The sequence below is a fragment of the Ascaphus truei genome, chromosome 2, assembly GCF_040206685.1.
Source record: "Ascaphus truei isolate aAscTru1 chromosome 2, aAscTru1.hap1, whole genome shotgun sequence".
Taxonomy (NCBI): Eukaryota; Metazoa; Chordata; class Amphibia; order Anura; family Ascaphidae; genus Ascaphus; species Ascaphus truei.
Genome location: NC_134484.1, coordinates 294,287,229 through 294,299,755, shown reverse-complemented (window position 1 = coordinate 294,299,755; position 12,527 = coordinate 294,287,229). Strand labels below are relative to the sequence as shown.

Here is a 12,527-nt window from a genome sequence, read left to right as displayed (position 1 = left end):
GTCTGTCACTCAGCCTCTGGCCAATCAGATTGGTCCGTATCCCTGCCCCGCCCCGCATGCCTCTCATTGGCCTGCGTGGCTTTATGACGACACCCAACTGCCACTCTGTTCTCCTCCTCACCCGCAGCTCACCTTTCCCCTCGGCCTCACCCAACTGCCACACACACACGCACAACCACCCGGCCACTGTCCTCTTCACCCAGCGGCCCGGACTGCCGGCTCCCCCCCATCACCCCCCACCCATCACCCCCCCAGCTCACCTCCCAGCCGGCTCACCCCAGGGAATCCACCAGGCTCACTCGAGCCCCAGCTAGCAGCAGCATGCGGGTAGTGTCTGTGCTGGTCCTGCAGGTATGGGAGCGGGGTACAGGGAGACCCATACAGCACACCATCAGGGTGTCATGCAGGATGGGGACCAAGGTGAGCGCGACAACAACCCCCCACCCACCTGCAGTGACCCGCCGCACGCTGCTGGACATGCCAGCGTGGGGAGGGGGATGGGCACGGGAGGGTGGGTGGGGTGGTGGTGCGCAGTCACGGCTGGCGGGAGGTGGTGTGCCGCCTGTTCGGATCGCCGGATGTTCCACTCTCCCTACCCCCCCTCCTCTTGTCCACTGTGTGTGTGTATGGGAGAGTGTGAGTGTGTGTGTGAAACTGTGTGTGTGTGTCACACTGTGTGTGTGTGTCACACTGTGTGTGTGTCTCACTGTATGTGACATTGTGTGCTGCGCAGGGGGGTGACCAGAGCTGCGCATGGGGCAGACCAGAGCTGCGCAGGGGGGGGCAGAGCTGCGCAGGGGGGGGGACCAGAGCTGCACAGAGGGGGGGCACGAGACCAGAGTTGCGCGGGGGGGTGGCGCGAGACCGGAGTTGCGCAGGGGGGGGGCTGGAGACCGGAGCTGCGCAGAAGGGTAGCGGAGAGAGAGTGGAAGCTGAGAAAGACTGGAGGGAGGAGGGAGCGGGAAATTTTAATCACGGCAACGCCGGGTCTCTTAGCTAGTTGTATATATAATCAGATTTTAACCGGGGAAGGGAAATGGGGGAAGGTAACAAAAAAGGGAAGAGGGAGGGGAGGGAGAGTGTCACAAGAGACTCCTGTAGCGGGTAGGATCTCGGTGGCCGGAACAGCAGGAAGCGAAGTAGGGGTCACAAGCAGGGGTCCGAGGCAGGCGGCGGAGTCAGGAAACAAGCAGAGGTCCGAGGCAGGCGGCAGGTAGCGAAGTCAGGTAACAAGCATAGGTCGGCAACGAGGAGACTGGAACAGGACAGGTGGGGCAGGACAGGTCCGGGAGCAGGGACTGAGAACGAGGAGCAGGGACTGAGACACCGGGGAGCAGGGACTGAGACCGGGGAGCAAGGAACAAACAGTGACAAGCCAGATTACTAGCAAGGGCCTTTACTGGGAACAGACTCAAATACAGGTACAGGTACAGGAACAGATCAGGAATCAAAGACAGAGGCATGTGCAAAGGAGTCTGACTTGAAGCAAAGGCAATTGAACCAACCAGGAAGCAGAAGCTATAAAGGGCAGAGACAGGAGCAACAAGAAGACAGACAGGCAGACAGAGGAACCCAGAGGAAACAGAAGACAGCAGCACACCCAGTGGACAAAGAAGAACTATGGCTAGGCAGGAGGTCTAGGAGACCCTGACATTACTCCCCCCTCTCAAGAGCGTTCTCCGGATGATCCTCCAGGCTCTTCCCGGAGGCCTTGATGAAAAGTGGACTTAAGGTGACCAACCTCTGGTGGTTTGTTAGCGGGCAGAGAGTACTCCACAGGTACAGACTGAAAAAGTCCATCAGAAAGCCGACAGAGGAATTCAATTCTCTCTCGGAACAGTTGAATGTCAGGATGCATCAACCCAAACGCCAGAGAATCTGTGAGCAGTAAGCTTGACTTTGCAGAGTAGGTCACAGGCTCAGCAGAGGACGCATCAGATTTTCATAGATAAACGGAAGAACGTGCTCTTGTCTTCACAGCAGGAGCAGAGGAGCCAGTAGATCCTTCTGACAACCCTCCAGGTTTAGCAAGGTGTCCCTGATGGAAGGCCGACTCACGATGGCCTTCGGACAACACTCCATGTTTTGCAGGAACATAGGGATCAGCAACAACTCCGGAGAACCCTCCAGGCTCTTCAGGGAAATCTTGATGGAAGGCCAACTTAATGTGTACATCAAGTGCTGATGGGAAATCTGTGAGAGGTGCATTTATCCTCATCACAAGAGCATTGGCATCAGCATCAAGAATATTAGGCATAGCAAGGAACTTCACCAGGGATCCGTCTAACGTCATAGCAGGGGCATCGGGAACAAATACATCAGGCTCTTCACATGCGGCAGAGGGGACATATTCACTTTCCGTGGTCTCTTTTTGTGACCAATATATCTCTTTTAGTTTTGGAATCTGGAACTTCCCAATGGATACGTTCAACTCTATTGCAGAGGCATGGACATCAGGAATGTGGGCATCAAGGACGGGTGCAGACTTTTCACATGGGTAAGTGGGAACATAGAATTCACGCTCCATGGTCTCCTTTTGTGACTGCCGTTTCGTGGTATCACCTAAATTCTCATTAAGACCAGCTATTTGATTTTTCAGCTCTTGAAGCTGTCCTTCTGCACTTCTTTTCCCACTCAATGCAGTTGTCAGTTCGGCTTCTTTGGAGTTGAATCGCGACTCCATATCTTCCAGCTGACTCAGAGTAAAGCTTAAATATGTTTCATATTCTTCATTTCTGATCTGCAGCTGCCGGTACTCCTCCCGGGCATTGTCCAGCTCCAGCTGCAGCCGGACCTTAACACGGGCTGTGTGGTCCAATAATTTGCAGGCATCGGCCATTTTGACCTCATAGCGCTGTGTCAGGCCAGCCACTTGACAGACGGACACCTTCTCTGTCTCCTCCTTTTTGGCAAGCTGTGTCTTGAGCTCAGCGATCTGCGCCTGCAGTGCTGTGAGCTGCTGATATGTGTGTTCAGCTGCTAGCTTTAGCTCTTCCTCCAGCGAGGCTCTGGTTATGCTCAGTGTGGCCTTCAGCTCCTCATGCTGTTCTTTGGGGACACACTGGATACTCAAATAATCTTGCAGCATCTTTATTTTGTAGGCAGTCTGGAAACTTTCTTCCTGCAGAACTCGCTACTTTTCTTCAGCATTCACCCATTTCTCCTTTGTGTCCTGCAGATGTGTACGCAGTTCTCGCAGCTGACTCTGCAGCATATTTTCTGCTTGTGTGCGCCGCTCCAGGGAGACACGTTCTTCTTGCAGCACTCTCTCTGCATTCTGCAGTGCCGTCTGCACGTCTAACTTTTCCTGGGCCAACTGTTTCTTCTCCTCTCCTAATTCATGGAGTTTCTTATCTCCTTCACTGACTTGGACATAGAGATTCTTGCACTCCTGGGTTACCATTTCAAAACTGCTATTTAACCATTCGAAGATCTCTCTCAAAGAACGTAGTTCTGTGTTGAAGTGGCAATTCTTCTCCTCAGAGGCTTCCAGTTTTGCGCCAACTTGAGCCATGAAACTCTGGTACTGGGCATTATCAGCATAGGCCTTCTCCAGCTTACTTGACAGGATCACCCTGTCCCTCTCCAACTGCTCTTTTTCTTTCTCCTGGAGAACACACTTAGCAATTGTTGAGGATAGACAGCTTTGTAGTGCAGCCTTGGCTTCTTGCTCCTTATCTAAACGTCCATAAAGACAATCAATCGCATTCTGTGCAGCTTGAAGCGTCTGAGTAGGGGCATCTTTCTTTTCTTCCACAATTCTTGGGATACGTCTGTGAGTTGCCTTAAGCTGCAGCATATCTATTTCATCAAATGCAAACTCTGAGGTTAAATTTTCATTCTTAATTCCTTCTGCAACTTCCACAGTAATGCCTCCCTTCTTTTTCTTCTTCTTCTTCCTTGCTTTGAGAAGTTCTGAAGAATCAGTTGTACTGTGTTCACATTTACTGCTCAAGACTGTTTGAGTGGGAGCCATAATTTCAGACATGGGGAAACTACACTTCCCAAGAAACCAGTAAAGAGGAAATGTGTTTTTAAAGCAGAAGCATTAGAATGAACAACAGGAATATTAGACACAGAGAGACACAAGATAGGAGAGCCGACCTTTTGAGACTTTAGCATCAGTCACAGAGATTTATAAATGCAAGGAAAAAACATAGACAGAGAAACCTGTAGTTATATCTGAAACTTTGGAAATCAGGCGTAGGGATATCATATAGACAGAGAAAACCTGCAGTTTAAATCTGAAACTTCTGAAATCAGGCATAGAAATATCATAGACAGCAGGAAACTACTACAGAGAAAACTTGCAGTTAGATCTGAAACTTTTGTCATCAGACATGGGAATATCAGACAGAGAACCTTGCAGTTAAATCTGAAACTTTTGATATCAGGCGTAGGGATATCACAGGTTACAGAGAAACACACTTTAGGAGAACTTGCAGGTAAACCTGAAACCTTAGAACCAATCATAGGAAGAACTACAGATTGCAAGAAAAAATCACAGTATGCAGTAACAAAATAATGGAAGCACTCTTGTCTTTTGAAATGGGAACCCTGTGAACAGCAGTGGTCCAACCAGGGATGCAGAGACAAGCCTTGTCCAGGGAATGTAATTCAGTCATAAAACATTTGGTGGGATCTGAAAATAAACAGACATAAGAATTATTATCAGCAAGTTGGCGTAATGCTTCATTAGTATAGTATGAGCGATCCAGGACCACAACTGCTCCCCCTTTATCAGCGTTTTTTAGAACTATGGAATCATTATTTTTTAAAGATTTCATAGCTTGTCTTTGTAAAGGAGTTAGATTTTGTGAATTGGAGATGTATTTATTAGTAGTCGTGATATTTTGGGAGAGCAATAATAGATCTCATTGCACTGCATTTTGAAAAGTTTTTTTTTTTTTTCCAATGTTTTTATTAGGCAGTTAGGTATTACAGTTTTCAAGACAATTAACATAGCCTAACATTTTTCAAGGCAACATTTTGGGGGTGGGGGGGGGGGGGAAACAGAGTGGCAACCGCAGTTGTCAGGAGGAAAAGGGGGAGGATGGTGTCTTCAGAGAGTGAAGACAGAGAGGGGGGAGGGGGGTGTGGGAGAGAGGGTGGGGGAGAGAAGGGGAGGGAGTAAGACAAGGAGGGTAGCCCATTTGACTAGTGAGTGATTCTCTGTTTGGGGTCATCTCTGAGTCCCTTATGGGGAGAGGATAGGCCTCTATCTTGTTGGGTTTGGTTGACGATCTCTGGTGAGGAGGAACCAAGGTTCCCAGATATCCTCGAAGGCGGGGATTTTTTGCCTAACGGTGGCGGTAAGCCTTTCCATGATCATTACCTCGCTAATTTGTTTTTTAATCGTGCTCAGGGCCGGCGCTGCTGTTTTCCTCCAGGAGGCCGCAACACAGCATCTCGCCACGGTAAGAATGAAGGATATTAATTTCCTGGTTGGCCGGACTATGTTCGGCATAGGTGCAGCCAGCAGGTAGGTCAGTGGTTCAATAGGAACTTCTAGGTCAGTGACCTCTTTAATCAGAATTTGGACTTTGGCCCAGTATTTCACAATTTCTGGACAGGTCCACCAGATGTGGGCCATGTCCCCTCTATTACCACAGCCTCTCCAACATTGGTCTGAAGCCAGAGGGTAGATCTGGTTTAATCGTGCTGGGGTAAGATACCAGCCGAACATGATCTTGTAAATATTTTCTTTAATTGTAGTGCATAGGGAAGTTTCTGAGGCTGCCTGCCAGATTTCTTCCCAAGTCTCTCTTTCTATATTAATGTTCAGGTCAGCTGACCATCTGAGCATGTAATCATGCTGTGTGGGGGTCGTTGTGTGCATTAGTACGTTATATATATCCGAGATTAGACCCTTCTGGTAGGTCTTGACCTCACACAGGTTTTCGAACGTAGTGAGAGTGGGGTATTCTGGTAGAGGGCAGGTAGTTCGTACAAAGTTTCTAATTTGGAGGTATTTGAAGGTGTCCAATTCTCCAATTTTAAATTTGGTCCTCAGTTCTTGGTAGCTCAGGAGCCTCCCTAGGCTCAGTAGATCGACAATCGCCTCTATACCCCGTGTGTGAAAGTGGGCGAACAGTGTAGATCCACATCCCGGGGGGAATTTGGGGTTATTGACGAGTGGGGTGAGTTGAGAGCTTGTGGAGGAGAGGTTATATTTATGTTTGCATCTTGACCAGATGTCCCACGTAAAGCGTGAGGTCTGTAATTTAAGATTGTGTAAGTGACCATCTCCTCTGTCCAGGCTCCAGAGGCAGGCTTGCAGAGAAGGCAATTTGGCACATTGAGTCTCCATTTTTACCCAGCAACAGCGGGTCGGGTCTGAGTTCCACATTACTACCTGCTTGAGCTGTGCAGCTAGGTAGTATTTATATAGATCAGGTACCCCCATCCCTCCTCTGGATCTAGTGGTCATCAGGACCGATCTGGCGACTCTGGGTCTCTTACCCTGCCAAATGAAGTGGAGTAATCTATTCTGTATATATTTTAGATCAGCGGCCGGAACCTGGATCGGGAGTGTCTGAAAAGAGTACAACATTCTTGGGAGTATATTCATCTTGGTAGAGATCATCCTCCCGATCCATGAGATCTGATAACCTTCCCACCGATCTAGATCTTTTTTGATCTGGTCCCACAGTTTCGGGTAGTTATCCCGGTATAGGTCCCAATAGTGCCTAGATACATTAATTCCCAGATATTTAATGCATGAGGGACACCATCGATAGCTAAAATTTAGTTTAAGGAGCTTGACTACGGGGTCAGGGAGACTGCGATTTAGGGCCTCAGATTTGTCGCTGTTGATTTTATAACCTGATACCTTCCCAAATTCCGTCAGTTCCATCTGGAGGTTGGGGAGGGAAGTTAAGGGCCTGGTCAAGGTCAGGATGATGTCATCAGCGAATAGGGAAATTTTGTAGTGTTTGTTAGCAATGGGGATACCTTGGATGTTCGGGTTTTGTCTTATTCTAGTCGCCAGTGGTTCAATCGTGAGAGCGAAGAGGAGAGGGGAGAGGGGGCATCCCAGTCGGGTTCCATTTCTAATGTGAATTCGTTCGGGTCCACCTCCTGTTAGTCTTACTGAGGCTGACGGATTTTGATAAAGCGCTTGGACCCCCTTCAGGAATGAGTCTCTGAACCCAAATTTTTTCAATGTTTGGTCTAGAAATAGCCAGTCAATTCTGTCAAATGCCTTCTCTGCGTCGAGGCTTAATAACATTGCTTTTGAATCTGAGAGGTAGGCATGGTCAACTAAATTAATGATTTTACGGGTATTGTCTGAGGCCTGGCGGCCCAGGACAAACCCGACCTGATCCATGTGTACTAGTCTCGGGAGGATTGGGTTAAGTCTGTTCGCCAGTATTTTACTATATAGTTTTAGGTCATTGTTCAACAGTGAGATTGGTCTATAACTTCCACATTGGGTGGAGTCCTTCCCTTCTTTGAGTATTATGGCCAAATGGACGGACGACATTGAAGATGGGATAGGACTTCCTTCTAGAAATGAGTTGAACAATTGTAATAGGTGAGTGGACAAAATGGGGAGAAATTTCTTGGAATAGGCACTTGTGAAACCATCAGGGCCCGGTGCTTTAGAGATTTTTGAGGCCTTGTCAGCCATTTCTAATTCTTCCGCCGTTATTGTGGAGTTCAGGATAAGGCTTTCCTCCTCTGTTAGTGAGGGGAGGTCACAATCGGCTAGGTAGTCAATAGCAGCCGATAGCTCTTTCGAGTCTGGGATAGCAGAGTGGGCCCTTAGGTTGTATAATTTAGTATAGAATTTAGTAAATTCCTCTGCAATTTTTTTTTCGTTGTATAAGAGCTCACCAGCACTATTCCGGATCGCCGTTATTTGTGACCTTTTTTGTATGCCTCGTAACTTGCTAGCAAGAAGTCTATCAGCCTTGTTCCCTTTATCATAATACCTCTGACCCATCCATTTAAGAGCTTTTTCTACGTTTTCCAATTGAATTATTCTTAAATAATTTCTAGCAGAAGTCAGCTGTTTATAAATTCTCCGGGAAGGGTTATTTTTGTGTTGCTGTTCTAAGCTGATTATTTTGTCTGTTAGCTCTTTGGTTTGTTTGAGTTTAGTTTTTTTCCGATGGGAGGCAATCGAGATGAAATGTCCTCTGATTGTCGCCTTATGGGCTTCCCATAGGGCTGCCGGAGACGAGACTGAGCCTGTATTTATTCGGAAATATTCCTTAAGGAATTTTTTGAGCTCCCATACTGTCCCAGAGTGATTCAATAAGGAGTCGTTAAGTTTCCAGCAATATGAGATCGTTTTCACGAATGGAATGGATAGGGTCATGGTGATAGGAGCGTGATCTGACCACGTGATTGGGCCGATATCTGAGTCTGTGGTGGCTTCTAGAATGTTCTTGGTAGCAAGGAAGTAGTCTATACGGGAATATGTCTGGTGAGGGGCCGAGTAAAAGGTGTAATCCCTTTGCCCCTGATGTTGTGTTCTCCAGATGTCCATAAGACAGAAGTCTCCCATAATGTCCTTAAATTTTTTCCCCAGTCTTTGTGATTGGGTGGAGTGTTGTCGTCCTGGTAGGCTCGATTTATCTTCTCTGGGGTTGAGAGCCATATTTAGATCGCCTGCAATAAGCAGCGAGGATAGGTATTGTGGGTCAATTTCTTCCAGAACTTTTTTTAGGAATTCTGTCTGGTTCTCATTTGGGGCATATATGTTAATAAGGGCGATTGTCGAGCCTGAAAGTGAGCCATAGACTACAATAAATCTTCCCTCTGGATCTGCCTGGATTTTTGTTAAATTAAATGGGGTGCCCTGACGGATCAGAGTGGCAACCCCTCTGCGCTTGCTACTATATGATGAGAAATAGCTCAACGGGTACGCATGTTGAAATGTTTTGGGTGGCTCCTGAGACGTGAAGTGTGTCTCCTGGAGGAAAACAACATCCCCCCCCCGATCTCTTGATTTCCTGTAGGGCCAGGCATCGCTTTCTGGTATTGTGTAGGTCCTTAACATTTAGGGATACAAACTTTAATGCTTTTTGGTGGGACATTATATCTATTTTTAACGTTCGCTACGTGTAGTCTTTGAGCTAAGGTTAGAGGTGGGCAGTCAAATGGGCAGGGGGGTTAGTGTGGGTGGGGGACCGCTGGGATAGGGACAGCGGGTGGAAAAAGGGAGGAAGGTAGACCCGGATGGGGTCTGAAAGGTATGAAACCGGTCTGACCTAAAGTCCGGTTGGTGTGGTTTAAGACCCTTGGGGGCGGGTCCGACAACAGTCTCCAGTAAAGGCGGGCCAGGGGGAGACCCTTAGTTATATGAAGTTACGCCCGAGCCTACTTACTCTGGTGTGTCATAACTGGGAAGGTTCCTAGGGTACCCAACGCCGGAAGGGCTGGTAGGGTCTGTGAGGCCGGCCCCTCTTTCCCCTTGTGCGCGTATAAGCTCAAGGGTAGGGATCTTCCTTTGTTTCCCCTTTCAGTGAGGTGTAGGCGTAGTGGGGGGTTATGGGGGGAGAGGGGGTGTAGGTGAGGGTTGGCACAGGTCTGAGGGTGAGTGCTAAAGGGAGGGGGAGAGTGAGAAGGGGGGGTGGGGAGGGGAGGACAGGGGAAGGCTGGAGGGGGGGGGAAATCAGGGGTGGGAGGAGGAGGGGATAGTTCGCATACTTGTCCTGCATAGTATTCCTTTCAGACAATATGAAGGATATTGAGTATACAGTACGTGTACAGTAACAGCCAGGTTAGGTATAAACAATATTGATACAAAACTGTAATCTCTTGGGCTCCTTTGGGGTGGTGGAGCTCAGGGGTATCTCAGAAAGGAGATGAACCTTGGGGGGTATGATGGGAAAAAAGGGGGGGAGGGAGTATGGAGGTCAGTGGGGGGGGAGGGGGGAGGAGTAATTTCGCATATCCTTCCCACTTAGTGTCCTTTTTGAACAGCAGAAAGCATATAAAGCATATAAGATATACAAGATATATAAGATATAAGATATACAATACAATACATATCACAGACAGGTTGGACATTTGCAGCATCTACGAGAGGCTATAGATTCTAGGCACCTGTTAGAGTGAGAGTGGTATGTGTTACCTTAGGGAGGTTTTTCTCTTTGGCAGTGGGGGGGTGGTAAGGGGGGGGTGTATGAGTAAGATAAGGGTTAGGGTCAGCATGTGGTGGCTGGACCTATACGGACCGCCTGTATCATGTAGTGATCAGTGTTGGTACGGCGCCGCTTTCCTAGCTTATACTGTGGGGATGTAATAAGAGACCATCCATCTCTCTTTTTGTATGTATTGGGCAATATTGTTGTGGGGGCATTTTCTTTTTTGCGGGGGGAGGTTGGTAAAAGGAGGAATGGGGGAGGGGGGGAGGTGGAGGCCTCGGGGGTAGTAAGGGGGGGGATCTGGGGTGGGATCTGGGGGGGGAGGAGTGAGTTTAGCTATATTCCGCAGGTCACATACAGGGTGTGCAGAGCGCAATCAATTAGTCATTAGGAGTTCACAAAGTTTTGAAGCTTCCGTCCACCCACTGCTCTCTGCAGCTAGGCTGGTGTTCAGCACTCTTTGCTCTTTGTAGTTGGAATCAGTTTTTTGGGGGGAGAGGGGTAGATTCTTGGTGGGGGAGTGTGGTGGGGGGAGTAGGGAAGGAATGGCTGAGGAAGTGGGGGGAGAGAGGGAGAGGGGGGGAGGGGAGAGGGGGGAGGGGAGATACAAAATGTGGGGGTGAGGGGTTCGGGTAGGGGGGGAGGAGGGTTCGGAGACTCATCGTGATGGACTTGTTATTGGGTGGGAGGGGGGAGGGGGGAGGGAGGGGGTTCGGGGTGGGGGGGAGAAGGGTTGGGGACTCCTCTAATGAACTTGCTATTGGGGGGTAGCGCGGCTTTGGGTCGGAGGGGGGAACATTGCTGACCTTGGAACATGTGGGGGAAGGTGGTCGGGACATGTGTGCTGGTGTAACAATTGTACAAACCCTGTCTTTCGGCGTTTGTCTGCTGGATATCCGACTTGTGCTGCTTGGACTCTCGCGGGGGGGGGGAAGGGGTCAGGGCGTCCTGAGCAGGGGCAGACATTTGGCAAAGCTCCCGCGGTCGAGGGGGGGGAGCGCTGGGGAAATCGGAGCCGGGATTGAAAAGGGAGTGAAGAGGGGACCTTCGGGAGGTTGCCGCCGGGGAAGTCTGATGGTCTGTGCCGGGTGCCGTCGTCATGTTCAGGTGATGCAGCCGTCGCCATGTTCAAGTGATACAGCCGTCGCTGGTGGAAGCCTGTCGCGCATCGTGATGACGTCAGTCGGAGCTCGTCTGGGGTCGGCGAGGATCGTCTCGATGGTGTGAGGCCTCCTCGGGCGCCATTTTGATGAGCGAGGAAGCTGAGCGACCGCGGATCGGAGGAGATCCACGTGGGAAGGTATGGACGTTCCGGCCGCCATCTTGGGGGAACTGCGGAGCTGGTGTCGCCGTTCAGTCAGGCGGGAATCTGTATCTGGGCAAGGTCTGTATCTGGGCAAGGTCTCAGATGAGCCTTGGATCGAGGGAAGGCCACGTGGGGAGGTAAGGATGCACCCGGCGCCATTTTGAGGGCTGTTTTTTGTTTTTTGTGGGTAGGATGGTGGTATTCTTCCGGATGGAAGTTGTGGCTAGATCTGTATGGCCCCTTATTTTTCTCGGGTTTGCCTTTGTCCCGCGATTCTCTCCGAGGTCCTCACAGGTATGTTGTCTTTCTCTCGGGTCCAGTCACCAGCTGAGTGGGCAGGCTGGAAGGGATCATCTGGAAGGCCCAGGACTTTAGCAAGATGTTCCATGTCCTCGGGATGCCTTATTGTTAGGTATTTGCCCTTGTGGGAGACAACCAATTTGAAGGGGAATCCCCATTTGTACGTTATCCCTTTTTCTCTCAGGAGTAATGTTAGGGGGCGAAGAGCCTTGCGGTGATCAACAGTTAGTTTAGAAAGGTCGTTGTAGACCTGTAGCTGTTCGCCTCGGAACGCGATCGTGTTTCTCTCCCTACTAGCGCCGATGAGCTTGTCTTTAGTTGAGTAGCTGTGTAGTCGCACGATCGCGTCCCGCCGGCGATTAGGGTCCTCAGAGCGTGGGCCCAGAGCTCTATGCGCTCTGTCAATCTCCAGGTCTCGTGGCTCGAGGTCTGGGCATAGGAGAAGGAAGAAATCCACCAGGTAGGCCCGCAGGTGCGCGGGTAGTACCGCCTCAGGGATGCCGCGGATGCGTAGGTTCTGGCGGCGATCCCTGTTTTCCTGGTCTTCCAGGCCATCCCGTAAAGTATTCATTTCGTGGCCCAAGCGTATGATTTCATCGTCAGCCTCTGATTGATGATGCAGGGCCTCGTCGAGTCTGGTTTCTAGCGTGGTGGTACGCTCCTGAAGGCCATTGATGTCTTGCCGGATTTCAGCCACCGCTTCCTTAATGTTAGCTTGTAGTGAGCGCTGGAGCTTGGCGTGTAGATCCTCCAGGTACGCCTTCGTGATTCCTCCATCTGCGGGTGGGGGGGACTCGGCGGGGCTTGTTGGGTCCGGGAGG

At 49.8% G+C, this 12,527-nt stretch overlaps 1 protein-coding gene across 2 annotated transcripts in view; it reads right to left on the bottom strand.

Annotated features, from left to right (window-relative positions):
- Positions 1–1,397: 1,397 nt before the first annotated feature.
- Positions 1,398–12,527, bottom strand: part of LOC142488670 (uncharacterized) — an 88,041-nt gene continuing 76,911 nt past the window's right edge. For both annotated transcript variants that reach the window (XM_075589082.1, XM_075589083.1), the window contains exon 2: positions 1,398–4,642. In XM_075589082.1, the coding sequence (XP_075445197.1) occupies positions 1,943–3,088 (1,146 nt within the window). In that variant the 5' untranslated portion in view covers positions 3,089–4,642 and the 3' untranslated portion in view covers positions 1,398–1,942. The remainder of the gene's footprint in view (positions 4,643–12,527) is intronic.